This window comes from Chanodichthys erythropterus, chromosome 13 (genome assembly GCF_024489055.1).
Source record: "Chanodichthys erythropterus isolate Z2021 chromosome 13, ASM2448905v1, whole genome shotgun sequence".
In the NCBI taxonomy this organism is placed as follows: Eukaryota; Metazoa; Chordata; class Actinopteri; order Cypriniformes; family Xenocyprididae; genus Chanodichthys; species Chanodichthys erythropterus.
This window is the reverse complement of record NC_090233.1, coordinates 20,255,357-20,276,648: the sequence shown is the minus strand read 5'-3', so window position 1 is coordinate 20,276,648 and position 21,292 is coordinate 20,255,357. Positions and strand designations below refer to the sequence as shown.

The following is a 21,292-nucleotide window of genomic DNA, read 5'->3' as shown; positions in this document are numbered from 1 at the left end:
CAAAACAAATGCCTGAAGCTACAAATGCTGTGACCAAAACACACAAAGTAGGGCACTCTGCTCACAGTAGTTGCTAAAACTAGTCAATTGAAGTGAAAATTAAGTCAATTTTATTTATTTGACCTTCATATAATGTTAATCAGCAACAACTAAATACTATATGATCTGTGTGTGTGTGTGTGTGTGTGTGTGTGTTTTTTTTCTTTTTACTTGAGTTTACCACATTTTTGAGTGTCTGTCTGAATACAATTTAAAACACTGCTCAACATTTTTAACTTGAAGGCTCCGAATTGTCCGGCATCATTTTTAAAGCTCAATTTTTTAGCATTTTAGTAAAGTTTAGATTGTGTATATATAATTTAATAATTAATAATATTATTCATATAAATATTAATAAAAGTGATATATTCATTTGTTTGCCAGAAAATGCAGCAAAATACACAAGCCACAAATTGGGAGATAATACCATTTATTTGAGAGCACCAGTGTTCATGCCTTTGTTTACACCTGATATTGAAGGATTAGTTCACCTTAAAATTACTCACCCTCAAGCCATCCTGGGTGTATATGAATTTCTTCTATCAGACGAATACTATCAGAGTTATATTAATAACCACCCTGATGCTCCTAAGTTTTATAATGGCAGTGCACGGAAACCACCTGTTTGAAACAAAAAAGTGCAACCGTCCATCATAAACGTACTCCACACGGCTCCAGGGGGTTAATAAAGGCCTTCTGAAGCAAAGCAATGCATTTGTGTAAGAAAAATATCCACATTTAACATGTTATAAAGTAAAATAACTAGCTTCTGCCAGAACGCCTTCTATATTCAACTTACGAAGAAAGTGTAACACCTCTCGCAGTTCAAAACATCACCTCTCGCAGTCCTACGCCTTCTGTATTCCACTTACGAAACAAGCGTAACTGACGCAACATAACTTCCTTGTTTTTCTAGCTGTCCTTGATAATGTCAGAAAAAAATCCAATGGATAGATTTTAGGTCTTTTTTCCCTTTCTTTTTTTTTTTTAGTAAGGCCAGTTTTGAGAATGACTGCTCACTGGCTACATTCACACTGTCTGTGTTTGGGATTGACAACTGCATTAGTGATTCTTGAAATATCCTGTTCACATAGCAGCTTACAGTAGCATCTTGAATACTGTCTGTATGAACATACATTGGGGTCTATCAACTGTAGCAATAGTGACAGTGACTAAAGTAATATCAAAGATAGCAAGATAAATAAAAATGTAAGGAATTATCACATTTGAAAGTCAAGAAGACTTCATCCGTCAAATTAACCGACAGCAGCTTTATTATCTGAGTAAGAGCGGAGCATTTGAGTTGCACGCAACCTGTGTTCAGCAGAGTGGCTCTCTCGCACCGTATGATGTTACATGAAACTAGTTTTCCATTCCAGTTCCATTAACACAGCATGGCTTCTCCCGAAAAATGTGGTTGTGAGTCTTGAAAATGTACAGGTCTGAATTCCCTTATAGAATACATTTGTCACTCCTGTGAATTTCCATATATAAAAATAAGTATTTTAAAAATGTTATTTTCATGCGGCCAGTAGGCCCCGGGATTCAGCCCGTGGAAGCCTGTGTATCAATGTGCCCAGTGCTTAATTTGAGCTGGATCCTGTTTTGGAAAATGTCAAATTTTGAATTATTTTTTTTTTTTTTATTTTTTTTTTTTTAAATGATCCAGCATTAAAGGATTAGTTCACTTCAGTATTAAAATTTACTGATAATTTACTCACCACCTTCAGTCAAAAAAAATTTAAAGGGCTATACATGATCCCAGATGAGGAATAAGGGTCTTATCTAGCGAAACGGCCGGTCATTTTCTAAAAAAAAATTAAAATGTATATACTTTTTAACCACAAATGCTCATCTTGCACTAGCTCTGTGATGCGCCACGCATTACATAATCACTTTGGAAGTACTGACCCAGTGTCTACAAAGCGAACGTGCAAAGACTAAGCCAAATGAAAAAAGACTAAGCCAAAAAAATAAATAAAGGGGGTTAAAAAGACAATGTTGGACGATTTTGAAGTTGGAGGAGAAAATGAGATGGAGTTTTTTGCCCTACCGCAGTACTTCCACCTATGTCATGCTTGACCTTTCCAACATGATTACGTAATGCTTGGCGGATCGCAGAGCTAGTGCAAGACAAACATTTGTGGATAAATAGTATAGTTTTTTTTTTTTTTTTTTTTTTTGTAGAAAATGATCCATCATTTCGCTAGATAAGACCTTTTTCCGTGGCTGGGATCGTGTAGAACCCTTTGAAGCTGCATTTAAACTGCAGTTTGGACCTTCAACCCGTTGGTAGCCGTTGAAGTCCACTGTATGGAGAAGAATCCTGGAATTTCTTTTCGACTGAAGAAAGATGGACATAAACATCTTGGATGACATGAGTAAATTATCAGGAAATTTTATTTCTGACGTGAACCAATCCTTTAACGTGCATTACATGGTGACAGTGTGTGTGTGTGAGACAGAGCGAGCGCAGGTTTATGCAGACGTATTTTGAGGTTATGCTTTACCATTGGCCCTCAACATGTATATTTTTGACCAATCAGCTTTCTTAAGTTCAAAATTACTCTCATTGGTTGGTGCTTACTGCTTATTGTTTTGAGTGCAGTGGGCAGCGGAAAGTTTGGAGTGTATATACCAAATTATTCTAATAAAAATGTTAATATCGCCAAAATGTCAAAGGACAGTCAAGAATAACTGAGCTAATATAGGTGATGGTGTTTCTGATCAAAAGAGATCCAGAGATGATGGAACTGCACCCCTGGACAATTCTGCTAACACTAATCAAGATAGTGGGAGACACGAGCAACGGGAGTTAGATCAGTCAGAATCCGACGTTGTTGGCGAGTGAGAATATCACTGATCAGCTGAATGATATTTGGTCTCAACGTAGCTATAAATGTGACAGAATAATACACTAGGCTATAGTTAGGGCTGTGCAGAAACTTGTCAGTGATGCTCTTATAGTTGTGCCAAACTTGTTTGGTGTTCCTGGATCAACATCTTTGTTGATCCTGGAACAACATTCCAATCAACCAATCAGATTTGAGGGACAAGTTTAGAGTTTGTCAAGTTCAGGCTTACAATCAGGGTTAGGTGTTTCTACAGGTTATTCACCTATAAAGTTATGGGTATGGTTAGGTTTAGGGGTAGGGGTAGGGATAGGGTTAGGAAAATTTTCAGATAGGAATGTTGTTCCAGGATCAACAAAATATGTCTTAGGTTGGCAAAATCACAGTGACCATCACCAGTTAGTTCAATGTCAATGTCAATGTATGTTCTGAGAAAACTCACAACGCATTTTAATAGAGTGGTGCAGGGATGGTGTCAAAACGCCGCCCCCTGGTTCCCTTGAGATTTTCCTATGGGGTTTTAAAATGTTGTTTTTCAATTTATGAGTAAAATAAAGTCTGTGGTGAACATAACTTGACAATACTTTGATGTTTTGTTCTACAACGTAAATTACACACAACCATACCAAAAACTTACGTTTTTAATAAGTAACTAAATAAGACAGTTTGGGGTTGAGTGTGTGCAGTTTCATGCAGAGCAAGTTTTAAAACACTTCTACTCTCAAGTAGTTCACTGTTTTCAGGCTTGCTTCAAGCCTTTTTTTGGTTTGTGAGACTCTGAGATTTGAGAATCTTTCAAAAAGTAATGGGACATCAAAATGTACTCTATTCATGGAAAGTGTTGCAAACCTCTATCCTCTTATTCCTTTACATCCTTGTTGTGTATTTTACAGATTATTGTATGTGTTTTTAGTGTATATTTAAGAGTGCCAAGAAAGCATGGAGCTGACCAACTTTTGAAAGCATTTATATTTGTTTTCCTTTATGCTAGCACTATTGGAGAAACACCCATTGTAATGCACCGGCAACACTATGTATAACTGCATAGAATTCATTCAGTGTTCCTGGAAAAGTGCTCTTAAAAAGGCAGTTTCACTTTCATTGCTGCAGTTACCTCTAAAATAACTCTAAAAGAAAATCACCTGCCTGCTCAGGTGGAAGTTCTGAAGATGGTTTCTCGGCTATTAAGATGACTGCCCTGGGGCGCCCACAATTCCTGGTAAGACTGAGGTTCAGGCAGGGTTCATTCATCAGAAATCATGGGTTAAAATCCGTCACCTTGGTGAACTAAACAGGTTCCTCATCCTTCCCTCGGGCGTCTGTAGCTCCAGTTCTCCGAGGTGCTGGTGAAATGGAGACGTTTTTTCAGTTTCCTGGCTGCCAAGCAGGGAAAAGACGGCGTGGAGGTGCTGGAGCAGAAACTGGATCTAGAGCAATTGCAGGTACGCCTTGGTTCAAACTGCGGCCAAAGATCAACTGACACTAAAGCGTGTTTAAAACTGCAAAAGAACTGTAAAGCAGCTGTAACAAATCTGACCTACAGCAAGCAACTGAAGGCTGTATTGCAGTATGTGTTGCATTCATTTTAATGGCAAAGTGTAAATAACATGACAATAATTAAGTAGTCTTTTAGAAGACACTTGCATCTAAAGCAACTTACATGGGACATTTATACAAGATCATTTCGACTATAGAAACCTGATAAAGGTTTTGTTCATGGGTACAATTGTGATACTACATGAATTGAACTTACAACCTTTAATAGCCCAGTTTAACCATTAAACTACCACATAATAACCAATGGGTCATTCCTGGGATTCTGTACCTTTTGTGTCCCCAGTAAAGATCATGCTGCCTTAAAATGTTGAACAATAGCAATGTTAAACCTGTCTTAGTCATAAATAACACCATTTGAACTCTAAGCATAATGAAGTATGAATGTGTGTATATATATATATATATATATATATATATATATATATATATATATATATATATATATATATATATATATATATATATATATATATATATATATATATATATATATAATATTCAATTATTAAATTTATTGTAACACTTATAAACAAGGTTTTTAGCTTGTACCCTGTTAATTTTGACTACTTTCCCTTTAAATGAAAGTTGGAAAAATTAAATCATAAAGTAGTCATCACTTCTTTGGAGGGAAAACAACTTGGGCAAGTGATTGATATCTTTTTTTTTTTAACCAATTTTAGCTTTCAAATTTGATGTGGTCAACCTTAGTATGTCCACCCTGTTATGGGAAATATCAAAAAATTATTAGAAAAATCATGTTTTTTAAAATTACAGTTATAAAGACCATGCAATTATTTATTTGATATCCCTTCTATGTTAGCTTGTTTTTGCTCAGTGCATTGGCTGATTTTAGATCAGAATGTCCACCCTGTTAGTGTCCACCCTGTTATATCTGAAGAGCTAACAGAGTGGACACTGAGAGTGAACATAGTGATTGTGAAAGTAATTTGGAATGTTTTTTATGTTTTCTTTTAAAAAAGTGAGTTTGATTTTCTACATTTTATGTTGGCCAAAAGGCACCGAATACCAGGAATGACCCCAATATGTCATTAAAAACACAATCATATTTGAACTTTTTCATTCATTATGCAAATACACATTAATGTGCATTATAGTAGTGCAAATTTCTGCCATCAGTTTCTTTCCTTTGACATTATACCTTCTGTGGAACACAAAAGGAGAACATTTTTAGAAGTTCCACCTGCTATTTTGCATACATTAAAATTATACTGTGGCCATGGGATGTGAAACTCCAAAAAGGACAAAGAAAGCACCATAAAATTCCATATATAATAGCTTTGTGTGCTGAAAGCACTGATATGTAAGTTGTTATTTGCTCAGAATCCTCCAAGATGTGCAGATATGCATATAATATATGAGAGCCACAGTTTTTTTCAGCTTAAATTTTGAAAATATTTTCCTCACTTGCAAAGCTATTATTTAACTTGGAGTGTCATATGAAATGGTACTTGTTTTATACATTTTGGAGAGCAAAGGCCCGTTTAAACCAAGGATGATTACCATAATGATAACAATAAAGATTTAGTTCTAAATGTTGAAGAATGGCAGAGTCCAAACCACATCTCTAGCAATAACAGCACAGATAAACCGTGCCATTGGAATCACTTTCAAAAAGAGTTTTTTTCCAGCTGTTGAACAATAAAACATTGACGGCCAATCAGAATCCAACGTTTAAAGTGGCAGAGACAGAACTGCAGCATGTGCTTATAATAAGCAGAACATTATTGCAAGTTGGTGTGAAAGCTATAATAGTTATTGTTAGAGTTGGGGTGAATGGGCCATTCTTCAAAATGTATAATTTTGTGTTCCATGGAACACTAAAACCCTGGTGGGTTCATTTCAGCTGAATTATCCCTTTAATCAGAATCTTTTTGGAGTGTTTGGTCTGATGAATGAAAATGTGTGTTTTCTTTGCAGACATGTCTAGCCAGGCTGGGAGCTCAAGGCAACATTCAGAGCTGCTTCTCTGATGGACGGCTGCACTCATCAGGGTGAGAAACACCAGTTTCCCGTAGCTGTTCTGACACTCAGACTTGTAAATCTTCTCAATCAATGGCAGACAATGAAGTTATCTTATGAACTGAGGAGAGCTTCTTGATGACTATTCCATGGGTGTTTCATTACACTGCCCCCCTCTGCTCGACCCCCTTGAGTTAACTAAACTCCTCAGTAACTAAACTCATATAAAAGCACTTTGCTCTGAAGAATCGACCAGTTCTGTAATGATGCATACAAGTCATTTGATGTTTAAAAACATCATCTGTGATGCGCTGCTTAAATATAAATGCTTTTTTTTTTTTTCCTGAAGCATGGTGGACATGCTGGACTGGAACAGTCTGATTGACGAGAGAACAAAGATATCCGATCTACTAGTTGTCCCAAACCTGCAGGTAGGCAGACAGCAAGAAACGGACACCTTAACCACAACATAAATTAAGAGGGTTATTGATTTATCATGGTCTAATTGGTTCTTTAAACACTGGAAATGCCCCTTCGCAGTTTTGAGTTTTCCCAATTAGATTATGAAGACATGTCTGGAATTTTGCCTGCAAGAGAAACAATAGGCTTCATCACAAGTGCAGGAAATAGTCTTCTTCTTCTTTTTTTTGCATAACTTAAAGGTGTGACTTAAATGTGGATTAATTTGACTGGTGCTTTTCTATGTGGTTGCTTATGAATGATTTGAGGTATCTTTTGTGTTTATATCAGTGTTATAATCATCAACTAAAAATGTTAAAAACATTTTTGTTAATTGAAATAAAGCTAAAGTAAAATTAAATATAGAAATGCTGCCTTGGCAATTAACTGAAATGTTTAAGTTGAAGCACTAAAATTAAAAAACTGGAAATAAATGAAAACTAAAAAAATAAAAATAAAAAAAATAAAAATTAAACCTAAATATAATATTATTAATAATAATGATATATTTTTAAATATTAAATGATATTAAAATTTAAATTAATATTATAATAATATTAAAAAAATAAAAATGACAAGCACATAACAGCCCCTTAGACCTCTTCAAGGGTTAGTTCAACCAAAAATGAAATTTGTCATTAAGTACTCACCCTCATGTCGTCCAAAACCCATAAAACCTTTGTTTGTCTTCGGAACACAAATTAAGATATTTTTGATGAAATCCAAGGGTATCTGATCCACACACAGGCAGCAACGTCATTGCACCTTTTGAGGTCCAGAAAGGTACTAAAGACATTGTTAAAACCGTCGACATGACTGAAGTGGTTCAACCTTAATATTATGAAGTGACGAGAATAATTTTTGTGCGCAAAAACAAAACAAAAATAACTTTATTCAACAAATCCGTCTGTCCACTGTCATGCATGCGTCGTGCTGCTCACGTGACCAGAGCCGGCCAATACTGAGCCACCATTCGGAAGTAAACACTGAAGCTCTGCAATGAAAAATAGTGTAGCAGTATGACAGGAGACAGACGCATGAAAACTATTCTTGTCGCTTCATAATATTAAGGTTGAACCACTTCGGTCACGTCGAAGGTTTTAACGATGTCTTTAGTACCTTTCCGGACCACAAAAAGGTGTAATGAAGTTGGATCAGATACCCTCGGATTTCATCAAAAATATATTAATTTGTGTTATAAAGACAAACGAAGGTCTTATGGATTTGGGGTGACATGAGGGTGAGTAATTGATGACAGTAATTTCATTTTTTGGGTGAACTAACCCTTTACACAGAAAACACAGGTTTGACAAAAGTGAAAAAGAGACCCAATGTTTACAGTCTTTAGGATTTTTTTTTTTAATGGCTTTCTTGCACAAAAAAGTACGAGAATGTGTTTTAAATTAAAAAAAAAAATAGACATTTTACCTTAAAGATCTCTGTCCCAAAAATTCAAAACTATCTGTTCAGAAAAAAACAACAACAAGAGAATGAAAAAAAAGATTTTGTTATTAGTGTTATTAGTAAGATTCACTTTCCTTTTTTATTTATTTATTTTTTAACAGACTGGTCAGTTGGAGCCTCTTCTGTCCAAGTTCACAGAGGAAGAGGAAAAGCAGATGAAAAGGATGCTTCAGCGACTGGACGTCTTGGCTAAGGTGCGTTCATTGGCTGTGTTCCTCTTATATTTCTCCTGTGGTATTCATGCAGAGTGTCAGAAGGTCACGGTCTACCAGACAGTCATGGATGAAGAATGTAACAGAGATCGATTTTGAGAAAGCCTTCAGCAGAGTGTGGAGGTTAGAGAACTGTTCCGCCCTGTCGACTTGATGTGAGGAACATGTATCGGGTTTATGTCGCACTGTGAAAAGGCAGTACAAGCAGTACAAGCTGTGTGACTCACAGTAGGCTCAGTGCTTCCTGTTTTTCAGCCTGGAAGTACCAAATCAAAACAAAGTTTGGAGATTTCATATAAGAGTTATTCTCCAGATTGGTTATCTGGAATACACAAATCGAAGTGTTTTACAAGTAGCAGCTGTGACCTGGTGGATTCTACAGTGAGTTGCAGTGCTCATGTGTATGCAGGCTTGTTTCTGCCATGAAATAAAAATTAGAAAAGGTAATTGTGACTTTTTATCTCACAATTCTGACTTTTTTTCTCAGAATTGATATAAACTCACAGTTGCGAATTATAAAGTCAGAATTGCGAGATAAAAAGATAAAAACTCGCAGTTTTGAGGGAAAAAAGAATTGTGATTTTATATATCACAGTTCTGAGAAAAAAAGTCAGTTCAATTCTGACTTTATAACTCGCCATTCTGACTTTATAACTCACCATTCTGACTTTATATATCGCCATTCTGACTTTATAACTCGCCATTCTGACTTTATAACTCACAATTCTGACTTTATAACTCGCCATTCTGACTTTATAACTCGCCATTCTGACTTAATAACTCGCCATTAATAACTCGCCATTCAGACTTTATAACTCACAATTCTGACTTTATAACTCGCCATTCTGACTTAATAACTCGCCATTAATAACTCGCCATTCTGACTTTATAACTCACAATTCTGACTTTATAACTCGCCATTCTGACTTTATAACTCGCCATTCTGACTTAATAACTCGCCATTAATAACTCGCCATTCAGACTTTATAACTCACAATTCTGACTTTATAACTCGCCATTCTGACTTAATAACTCGCCATTAATAACTCACCATTCTGACTTTATAACTCACAATTCTGTAGCAAATTAGCCCAAAATAAATATGAATAATTAATCATAACTAGTTATAATTAATTATTAATATTTGAATCAGTTAATAAAATTAACTTAATGTAATAAAATTAATATTACAATCAATTAACCTGTTGTCCAGTGAACACACAGTGTTAATTGTTTATTAATTCTAAGAAATGTTAATTTCCAGGTTATGGGAAATAACAATCTTATTCTACTAAAAGCCTGTAGTCAGGATCGACATGAATATGATATGATATGATATGAGACAAGACTTTATTAACTAGACTAAACACTTAAACTACTCTAACATTCACAAACATACATGCATACAGTTTACCAAGAGAGAGAGAGCTAAAGCAGAGTACAGTAAAGCAGGAAGTTACAGCATTGTTGGACATTCAGCAGATCAACAGCCTTGAGCAAACCATCAGTTTAGTTTGAACAGGCCCTTCTTTAAAAGGGGTAAGGATACTCAATATATCAAATAATGAGACTAAGTTTGATACTTGCATGTCTCTCCAAGTTGAATTAAAACGGTCCTGATGCAATTTGTGGAGGCTTCCATTGAATCTTTGCTGATATTGTCTTGATGAAGAGAACCAGTTGGATTCAGAGGATCTTTGGTGAATGGAAGGTCTAGGCCGAGTCCTGGCAAAAGCTTGGGGTTCCTTAGAAGCTTCTAGCTTCTTAAAGCATCATCTTGACATCAGCATTTGTCAGTAAAAGAGAAGAAGAGGAGGAAGAGCAGGAAGAGAAGGGGGTTTGATCTTGTGAACAGTGAATAAAAGGGGTGAAGATGTCACACCCTCTTGGGGTGTCTGAGCCAATAAGGAGTTTCCCTTTCAGAGGGAAGTTTTACGAGTCTTTGTTCTGTAGCATGATATTAGCATAAGACACTGGATTGGATGAATGAGAGAATAACCTTCTAGATTTCTATAATACTAACATGTCACAGAGTTAGTAACATGTAACATAAATTACCAAATAGGAAATAAAAGTTGGAGTCCGTAGATACCAAACATGCTGCCAATGCGATCTCAGTTAACTATACATTTGCAACTATGGAACATTAATACCAAACTAGTTCAAAAGAGAGAATTAATACATAGAATAAAGCCTATAAAAGGAAAGTCATGAGATGGGAAAATTGGTACATGTTTGTACATTTCCCAAGTGGTTATATAGAGAATACATTTCCAGACAGAGTTTATTTGTCCTTCTCAGGAAGAATGAGTCACTAGTCTCTACAGCATTCTTCTGGATCATAAAAGTACCATATAACTGTAACAGAACACCTAGTTGTGCCTGTGTGCTAGCTACACTTGGGATGCTGGTTGCAGTTTTAGGGGGATGAGTTCAGAGAACTTTGATAGTGAGAGTGAGTTTATGGGTAATTCATTAAATACAATGAATAATTGTGTGGCTGATTGGTCCAGACGCTACAATTCTGACTATAACTCGCCATTCTGACTTTATAACTCGCCATTCTGACTTTATAACTCGCCATTCTAACTTAATAACTCACCATTAATAACTCAACATTCTGACTTTATAACTCAACATTCTTACTTTATAACTCACAATTCTGACTTTATAACTCGCCATTAATAACTCACAATTCTGACTTTATAACTCGCCATTCTAACTTAATAACTCACCATTAATAACTCAACATTCTGACTTTATAACTCAACATTCTTACTTTATAACTCACAATTCTAACTTAATAACTCACCATTAATAACTCAACATTCTTACTTTATAACTCAACATTCTGACTTTATAACTCGCCATTAATAACTCACAATTCTGACTTTATAACTCGCCATTCTGACTTTATAACTCGCCATTCTGACTTTATAACTCGCCATTAATAACTCACAATTCTGACTTTATAACTCGCCATTCTGACTTAATAACTTGCCATTAATAACTCACCATTCTGACTTTATAACTCGCCATTCTGACTTTATAACTCGCCATTCTGACTTTATAACTCGCCATTCTGACTTAATAACTCGCCATTAATAACTCACCATTCTGACTTTATAACTCACAATTCTGACTTTATAACTCACAATTCTGACTTAATAACTCGCCATTCTGACTTTATAACTCACAATTCTGACTTTATAACTCACAATTCTGACTTAATAACTCACCATTCTGACTTTATAACTCACAATTCTGACTTTATAACTCACAATTCTGACTTAATAACTCGCCATTCTGACTTTATAACTCACAATTCTGACTTTATAACTCACAATTCTGACTTAATAACTCGCCATTCAGACTTTATAACTCGCCATTCTGACTTTATAACTCGCCATTCTGACTTAATAACTTGCCATTAATAACTCACCATTCTGACTTTATAACTCACAATTCTGACTTTATAACTCGCCATTCTGACTTAATAACTCGCCATTCTGACTTAATAACTCGCCATTAATAACTCGCCATTCTGACTTTATAACTCACAATTCTGACTTTATAACTAGCCATTCTGAATTTATAACTCACAATTCTGACTTTATAACTCGCCATTCTGACTTTATAACTCGCCATTAATAACTCACCATTCTGACTTTATAACTCACAATTCTGACTTTATAATTCGCCATTCTGACTTAATAACTCTCCATTAATAACTCACCATTCTGACTTAATAACTCGCCATTCTGACTTTATAATTCACAATTCTGACTTTATAACTCACCATTCTGACTTTATAACTCACAATTCTGACTTTATAACTCACCATTCTGACTTTATAACTAGCCATTAATAACTCACCATTCTGACTTTATATCATGCAATTAGGACTTTATAACTCGTAATTGCTAATTTAAATCTTGCAATTCTGAGAAATAAAGTCAGAATTGTGAGATAAAAAGATGCAATTACCTTTTTATTTTTTATTTAGTGGCGGAAACAAGCTTCCATACATGTGTGAAACATGGGTTTGAATTCAGAATACAACTTATTCCAGTGTCACTTCCTACATCTTATCTCTACTTTTCTTACACATAAAATGGCAAAAAGACCAAAACACCACGTTTACACTATTGTTCAAAAGTTTGAGGTCAGTAATTAGAAAAATAATAATAATAATAATCCTTTTATTCAGCAAGGATGAATTAAATGTATCAAAAGTGTTTTAATACCTTCATAAAGACATCTATAATGTTACAAAAGATTTCTATTTCAAATAGAATCCTGAAAAAAAATGTTATGGTTTCCACAAAAATTTTAAGCAGCACGACTGTTTTTAAAATGCATAATAATAATAATAATAATAATAATAATAATAAATGTTTGTTGAACAGCAAATCAGCATATTAGAATGATTTCTGAAGGATCATGTGACACTTAAGACTGGAGTAATGATGCTGAAAATTCAGCTTTGACATCACAGAAATAAATTACATTTGAAAATATATTCAAATAGAAAACAGTTCTTTTAAATTGTTGGTTAGCATAAGAGACTTCTTTCAAAAACATTAAGAAATCTTATCAACCCAAAACTTTTGAAATCCTTGGTTTTGTCAGGAAAAACGGGTGCAACATCAATTAAAATGCTGCTGTCTGTGGCGATAGCTCTTTTTTTGTCAACTGATGAATGTGTTTTTAACTCACTGTAACGCTGCCTGCTTCTCATGTGCTGAACAGCATGCGGTGGAAAATGGCGTCAGGCTGATGGTGGATGCCGAACAGACATATTTTCAGCCTGCCATCAGCAGACTCACTGTGGAGATGAAGAGAATCTTCAACAGAGACAAAGCTGTCGTTTTCAACACCTATCAGTGCTACCTCAAAGTGAGCCTTGCACACACACACACACACACACACACACACACCTACACACACACACATGTCTGGCACATATGAATGGTGTTAACGTGGATCAGATGATGATATTCTGGGCTTTAGCTAGTGAGATTGTTAGATACTGTGCAGAAAACATGCTGTTATAACAGGATAACATTTAGCCAATGCAACATCAAAACTGACATTTTACACTGTGGTGCTTGCAGTTTATCCTTGCATTGAAATTCAAAGCATTTTGTTGTGCATCAGTTGTGATAAACAGACATCCACTCACATTGCGTAACAGAGGCCAGTTAGTGAGAACCACTGCGCACTGATGACCACTAGAGAATGTGGTGTTTAGCGTCATTGTTGGTGCACTCGCCTCACTTGCCAGCAGTGATCGGCCTGGGGTTCGAGAATGCTGTAGCAACGAGGGACTTTTATTCTGTTAAGCGGAACCGATGAACAACTGATGGCGACATGTTTTGATGTCTGGTTGACCAATCAGCACAAAGAGGTGTTTCATTCCCGCCCACATATAGAGATTGATTCGTTTCCAACCCCAGAATAAAAAAGAAAAAAAAAAAGAAAAATCAAGCCAATTGTTTTTTTCGTTTTCTTTATGAAAATAAAAAACGAAAAAAAAAAAAAAAAAAAAATTCTTGTGTTTCTGATTTCAGTATTAAATCATAAAATGAATGAACGGAAGATACCCTGATTGTTTATAAGTGTTTGTAAACATTTACTGGTATGTTAGCCTGACTACGTCAGACTTCCTACTTCCGCTCAATTTCATTTCGCTTCTGTACTCAGTCTGATACAGCATCAAAGCTTTCTGTTTGCCACCGGTCTGGAAACAGCCGGGCCAATCAACGAACAGAGGGCGGGCTGAGAGCCGTGACGTAGATGCTAAGCGCCGAGATTTACATTGACGGTTAGAGAAATCGAAAACCGAAACGACCGCGGAAATGGGAAACGAGACAAGGGATGCTATTCGCTCTGTTATGGAGAACATTCAACTCTTTTTCAAACTGAAGCCAGAACAAGAAGAGTGTTTGATAAACATTTGTTTTATCATGTTTTTACAAGAGGTTTACAGTGGAAGTTCAATCATAGATTTGAGTTCGATGCATGATGTCTGTGCTTCGATGCGGCTGTACAGGCACATAACATACGTCATAACTAAACGTATCTGATTGGCTTACGGGTAACCAATGATTTTAAACTTCAGACAAGCGCCCCCTAGCGAGAGAGAAAACACTTCTCTATTATGCCATTCCAGACTCTGTCTACGAAGCAAAGTGAAGTAGCAGAGTCTGGTATTACCAGGCTACTGGTATGTTACCTGATTTCTGAAAATGTGACTTATGCACCGTTTTTTTTTTTTTTTTCTCTCAACAATGCAATTTTGACCCAGTGTGACTTATTTTCCATAAAATATGATATATGTCCTCTGGTAATGTTGTCAAACTCGTTTATATATTAAACGAGTCTGCACCGTATTTATGTCAATGTCATGACGATTTCTAATTGACACATTTTTGCCATTTTGTGTATGAGGGAGGCTCTGCATTGTGAATGTAAAGCCGGATTTCCACCAAAATAACGCGTGACTTTCCAGTTACACTGGATTTTGTCCTCTGCGTATAAGCTTAATAAAGCCTGAACCTCATCGTCAGTCCACCTATCGTATTTTTTAAACTCCACTGTTGATTCAAATAGCAAACAACTCTTACGGCATGCACCGCAACAGACTTTTAAAAATGGTGGTTGAAATAAAATACTGCGTGGAGTCAACCAATCAGCATGTTCAGCGCCCAACTCCCACCCCCAAAAGTTCCTGAACTTTGAAAAAGTGCTACCTAGCGAGCACAGATTTTTTCAGAGGGAGACATTTTTACCCAGAACTTAGTTTAGACCCTGGTCCCTGCAGTTGAAACACACCGAGTACCACCCCAAAGTCCCTAGTGCCTGGAAAAAAGTTCCTGTGGTTAAGAGTATGTTTACTGTACATGGTATGTCAAATTCAAAAGAGCAAGGAAGTGAATAAAAGAATAATTTACCCAAAAATTTTAATTCTGTCATCAATTACTCACCCTCATGTCATTCCAAAAACCCATCAGACTTTCATTCATTTACAAAACACAAATGAAGATATTTTTAATGAAATCTGTGAGATTTCTGTCCCTCCACTGAAAATCTATTCACCTAAAACTTTGATGTTTCAAAATGTGAAGAGACACGATCACTTCATATGATGAACAGATTTAATTTGGATTAAACCTGGATTGAAGATGAGCAAAAGTCTTATGGTTTTGGAATGACATGAGGGTGAGTAATCGATGAGAGAATTTTCACTTTTGGGTGAACTATCCCTTTAATTTCCTGAAATGTTGCATTTAAAATAAGGTTATCTGTTGCAAAGTAATGAATTCTCTGTGCTCAGGAGGCATTTGATAATGTGTCCATGGACGTTGAGCTATCAAAAAGGGAGGGCTGGTGTTTCGCTGCCAAGTTGGTAAGGGGGGCTTACATGTACCAGGAGAGAAGCCGAGCAGCAGAGATTGGATACGAAGACCCCATCAACCCCGACTATGAATGTACTAACAGAATGTACCACAGGCAAGTAATCTTCCAAATTCTTCCTTGAAAATTTCACACTTGAAAACCCCAAAACTAGTGAGCCTCCTTGTTGTCTACAAAGGCAGCTACTTTCTACGGCAGAATCTGAACTGAAATGGAGCCTCGTAAGTGACTCATCTAAAAGCTCTTCTTGGGCTGCAGCTCCATTAACGGTCACTCACCCACGGAAAACAAATAGAGCTACTCGCAAAAAACACACAAGAGACTCAACTAACACTCACAGCTGATTCCAATAGAGTCTGACGCAGGGCTGCTGGAACAGGGTGGCCATGGACTCCCAGTTTCAGCCCAAATCATCTCTGTTGTCTGATTTAAAATATATCCTACTTCTCTTAGCTCGCAATAAAACCAAATTTCAAATATAAGCTGTAATCAGCCATACATTTAGTTTTCTTAATAGTTTGAATGAATTTTATACGCTTGATTTCTAATTGTGCTATAATATTACTGATCTACATGATTAATTAATATTAGACAAAGTAAATGCAAACAACTCTGGAAGGATGTCTCAATGCCAAGACGGCATGGAACAACTTTGGCTTATGAATATTAATTAAGTAGCATGACTTGACAGTCTATAAGAATGAGCTGATTTAATATTCATGAGCTCAGACTTCTCTATAATGATGTCATTACCCGGTAATTTTTGGTCCCCCGACTCTAAAACTCATACAGGCACTCATGTGACCAATGAGTTTACAAAAAAAATAATAATAATTGCGACGACTTATCTCACAATTCTGACTTTTTCTCTCAATTGCGAGTTTACATGTCACAATTCTGATTTTGTTTTTGCTGTGATATAAACTCGGAGTTGCAAATTGTAAAGTCAGAATTGCTTGATATAAACTCACAATTGTGAGAAAAAGTTAGAATTGCGAGAAATAGTTAATATCCCACAATTCTGAATCTCGCAATTCTGACATTATAACTCACAATTGCGAGTTTATATCTCGCAATACTGAGAAATAGAAAATGGCAATTAAATAAAAAATAAAATAAAATGTCAATAAAGTTGAAGAGCACAAAGCAATTATATCTCACCTGAAAATTATGATTAATTATGATTATTAAAATTAAATTAATTATTATGATAATTATGACCCCCCCTGAAAGTTTACTGTGGCCCTCTAGAGAGCCCCCTGGTTGAGAACCACTGGCATATGATGACTAAAATACTGTTTAGGTTGACAACTTGCTGTTTTGGAACAGAGAATTATAGGGGAAATTCTTCATTTAATAAGAAAGGAATGATTCAGGGAATTGGTCAGGTTCACTTTGCCTCTCTTTAAGGAGCAAGATGACATAGCCAAGTAGTTTCTGAGTCCAGATCAGCAGTCCTAAAATACTTGTAGGTCCTTATCTGAACATCATACTTATCCTGAACTGTGCTTCATTCAGACGGTCTATGTGCTGACAGAATGTTTCAAAGGCAGTAGAGATTTATCTAGACTCTTGGCTTATCTCACCTGGTAAGCCTCTTATGATTAAGGCACATTTTGACAGCTTTCAAAATAAATCAGATCTTTTCAAATGCTTTTGTGTTTGGCGGTCAACAGTCAAGTTAAAGTGTTGGCTGAAAGTGCAAACCAAAACCAGGATGATTTATGAGTAGCTGGTGTCTTTCAGGTGTCTGGATTGCGTGCTGGAGGAGATCGAACAGAATAAGAAAGCAAATGTCATGGTGGCATCACACAATATAGACACTGTTAAGCATACACTCAAAAGGTAGGACACTTTTTTTTTTTTTTACACTCACCTTCCCTTTCAATTATATATGGTATTGGACCATCATGAACAAATGTCATTTCCACCACAACTCAAAAATCCATTAATTTTGTGGTTGAAATTATAGTAGTTGAAATCACATTTTAAACATTTTGGAATAAAATGGCTGACTAAGATGTAGGTGACTTTTTTTTTTTCTCCGGTAGAACAGTAAAAAAGATTTTTAGCTGAAACCATGGTCCTTGGTGATTCAGTCAATGGCTACTGTCACTTTGAGAGTCAAGAAACCATAATATACAGGCAAAACATAATGAATACATGTGGCTCCTTATGATACAATATCCTTATGAAGCAAAATGATCAGTCTTTTCAAGAAACTGAACATAACTTACAACATTATTAGCTAATTCACAGCCTTGGCAAACAATCCTGAGTGAATTCACAACAGTCTGCACCGTGAGCTTCCTGTCGCATAATGGTGCAGGAGCTCAAACTTTGGGAATCTGCAAAGTCAATCTTCCTGATCTTTCCTGTAATCTTCATTTTTATATAGGTTGTGGCATCCAGGATAAGCACATGTAAATACCATTTTGTGGATTACATGCAATAATGTTGTAAATAATGTTCAGATTGTTTTGCTTCATAAGACCTCAATGTATCGTCAAAAGAGACATGGGTATTCATTTTATGTATGTTTTATTGACCCTCAAAGTGACCGTAGCCATTGTCTTACATTATATGAATCATTGAGGACCATGGTTTCAGCTAAAAATCTTTATTGTTCTACTGAAGAAAAATGTCACCTGCATCTTGGATGAGTTAATCTTATTTATGAGTTAATTAATAGCAAATTTTCATTTTTGGGTGAACTATTCATTTAAGGCTATTTTTATAGCTATAATTTTATACACATAATTATATAATATTTGTGCCTAATTTCACAAAATTACAGCTTGATTGGAAATTACACAGAATAAAAGTTATAGTATTAAAATAATAGTATTTATCTGGATTTTTCTTTTTATATAATGATTTATGTACATGTACAAGTTAGTGTAATTGAAATACATGAAATATGACAGTTTTGACATATGTACATGTGTGTGTGTGTGTGTGTGTGTGTGTGTGTGTGTGTGTGTGTGTGTGTGTGTGTGTGTGTGTGTGTGTGTGTGTGTGTGTGTTTCAAGTCTCTCATATTCATTAAAATTTTGGGGTCGATAAGATTTTTTATCTTTAGATTTTTTATCTAGATTTATTTAATGTTTTGAAAGAAGTCTTATGTTCACCAAGACTAAATTTATTTGATTAAAAATACAGTAAAAACAGTCATTTGTGAAATATTATTACAATTTAAAATAAATATTTTCTATTATAATGTAATTTATTCCTGTAATGTCAAAGCTGAATTTTCAACATCATTACTCCAGTCTTCAGTGTCACATGATCCTTCAGAAATCACTCTAATATGCTGATTTGCTGCTCAAAAAACATTTGTGCTGATTCATATTTTTGTGGAACCATGATAACATTTTTTTATGAATAGAAAGTTCAAAAGAACAGCATTTATTTGAAATAGTCTTTAATGTAACTTTTGATCAATTTTTGCTGAATAAAAGTATTCACTTCTTTAAAAAAAAAAAATCATACTGACCCCAAAACTGAATGGTAGTGTGTATCAATAAATTGTAAACATAGAAAAATTACAAAATTAAATGATTGCATACTGATATTTGTTAGAGAGTATAAAAATCAACACCTGGACATAAAGTTGAGAGATGTTAGATCCCTCTGGGAGTAAATTAATTTGTGTAAATTAATAATGTAATGTGCAATCATTAATTTTATGTAATCACTCCTTAGGGGTGTAACCTCATTTGACAAAGGTGTGCCAATGATGGATATCAATAACATTCTCTGTCACAATGTCAAAGAGTGTTGCCAGGGCATGATTCGTATGGAAGTACACACTAGTTATCCTACTTTTACATCATTCACACGTAATATCAGCCTAAGTGTCTCAGAATGTGTCTTGTTCGTGCGTGTAATGGCTATAACCGATAAGACGGTGTAAAACTTTGAGTGAGCAATCACCAGAATGTATCCGGTATTAAATGACCTTGCCAAAGGGGCGTCTCTCATTTTTCACTTTCTGTGACGGCGCTGTGTGTTTATGGTCTAACAGGATGAATGAAATGGGTCTGGCACCCACAGATAAGAAGGTGTACTTCGGCCAGCTCCTGGGAATGTGCGACCAAATCAGCTTTCCGTTAGGTGAACCACACACACACACACACACACAGAGAGAGAGAGAGAGAGAGAGTTTCTAAAATCACTTCTAAAGTGATCATGTTAGTTAAATTACAGCAGAACTTTACAATAACGTTCATTCATTTTAAATAAAGTATTTTATTATAATATAAATATCAATTTAGTTTTTTATATTTATTTTTATTTTAGTTTTAGTTATTTTAGAATATAAAAGTGAAAATGAAAATCATTATTTTTAAATATTTTATTTCAGTCAAAGTTTATTTTATTTCAAGTTAAAATATATATATATATATATATATATATATATACGTATATAAAAGTAAATACGTATATTATACATATATAAAACCCTATTATAAACTATAAATATCTATAATATTTGATTGTGATTGGTCAATTGTGAAATTCTGGATTAAAAGTATTTTAGTATAATTTACATAATTTAGTATATTTTCCTATAATTCCTTCATAGTTGTGCTTGTTTCATGTTTCTTCATCTTTCATTTATCTCAAAATAAACCCCTTTAAAGGTCCTGTTCTTTGTGATCCCATGTTTCAAACTTTAGTTAGTGTGTAATGTTGTTGTTATACTGTATATACTGTGTTATGTATAAATAAAATCTGTAAAATTTTAAAGCTCAAAGTTCAATGCCAAGCGAGATATTGTATTTAACAGGTCGCCTACATCGAACGGCCAACAGGACTACATCCCTCTACTTCCTTCTTTAATGACGTCACTAAAACAGTTTTTTGACTAACCTCCGCCCACAGGAATACACAAGAGTTGCGTTTGTAGAGTGTGTTTGTCGCCATGTCGTCGAAACGCTGTTAATTTCATCCCGCAGTCCAATCACCGGGTCTGATTCCGGCTCAAATTGATAGGGTAAAATTAAAGACATGTTTACAATAACACTGAGCGCATGCATCTCCACGTTATGGTAAGAGGCGTGAAGTTTCCGGGCAAGGTTCGCTAAGCTGCTGTCGAATCACAACACAGGAACCGCTGGCACAATCAGAACTCGTTACGTATTTCTGAAAGAGGGACTTCATAGAACAAGGAAGTCATCAGCCCGTTTTTGACAGTGGAAACAGCGGTATACAGATAAGTAAATTATGTGAAAAATACTGTTTTTTTTACACGCGAAACATGAACACGTTATATTGCACACTATAAACACAATCAAAGCTTCAAAG

At 35.3% G+C, this 21,292-nt stretch overlaps 1 protein-coding gene across 4 annotated transcripts in view; it reads left to right on the top strand.

Annotated features, from left to right (window-relative positions):
- prodhb (proline dehydrogenase (oxidase) 1b) overlaps window positions 1-21,292 on the top strand; it is a 53,699-nt gene that overhangs the window by 31,238 nt on the left and 1,169 nt on the right. For 3 of the 4 annotated variants that reach the window (XM_067407393.1, XM_067407390.1, XM_067407392.1), the window contains 9 exons: window positions 4,046-4,110; window positions 4,217-4,333; window positions 6,387-6,460; window positions 6,778-6,859; window positions 8,453-8,545; window positions 13,316-13,462; window positions 15,903-16,078; window positions 17,729-17,827; window positions 20,010-20,098. In XM_067407393.1, coding sequence (XP_067263494.1) covers window positions 4,046-4,110; window positions 4,217-4,333; window positions 6,387-6,460; window positions 6,778-6,859; window positions 8,453-8,545; window positions 13,316-13,462; window positions 15,903-16,078; window positions 17,729-17,827; window positions 20,010-20,098 — 942 coding nt within the window. The remainder of the gene's footprint in view (window positions 1-4,045; window positions 4,111-4,216; window positions 4,334-6,386; window positions 6,461-6,777; window positions 6,860-8,452; window positions 8,546-13,315; window positions 13,463-15,902; window positions 16,079-17,728; window positions 17,828-20,009; window positions 20,099-21,292) is intronic. The other variant, XM_067407391.1, reaches the window with a different exon arrangement.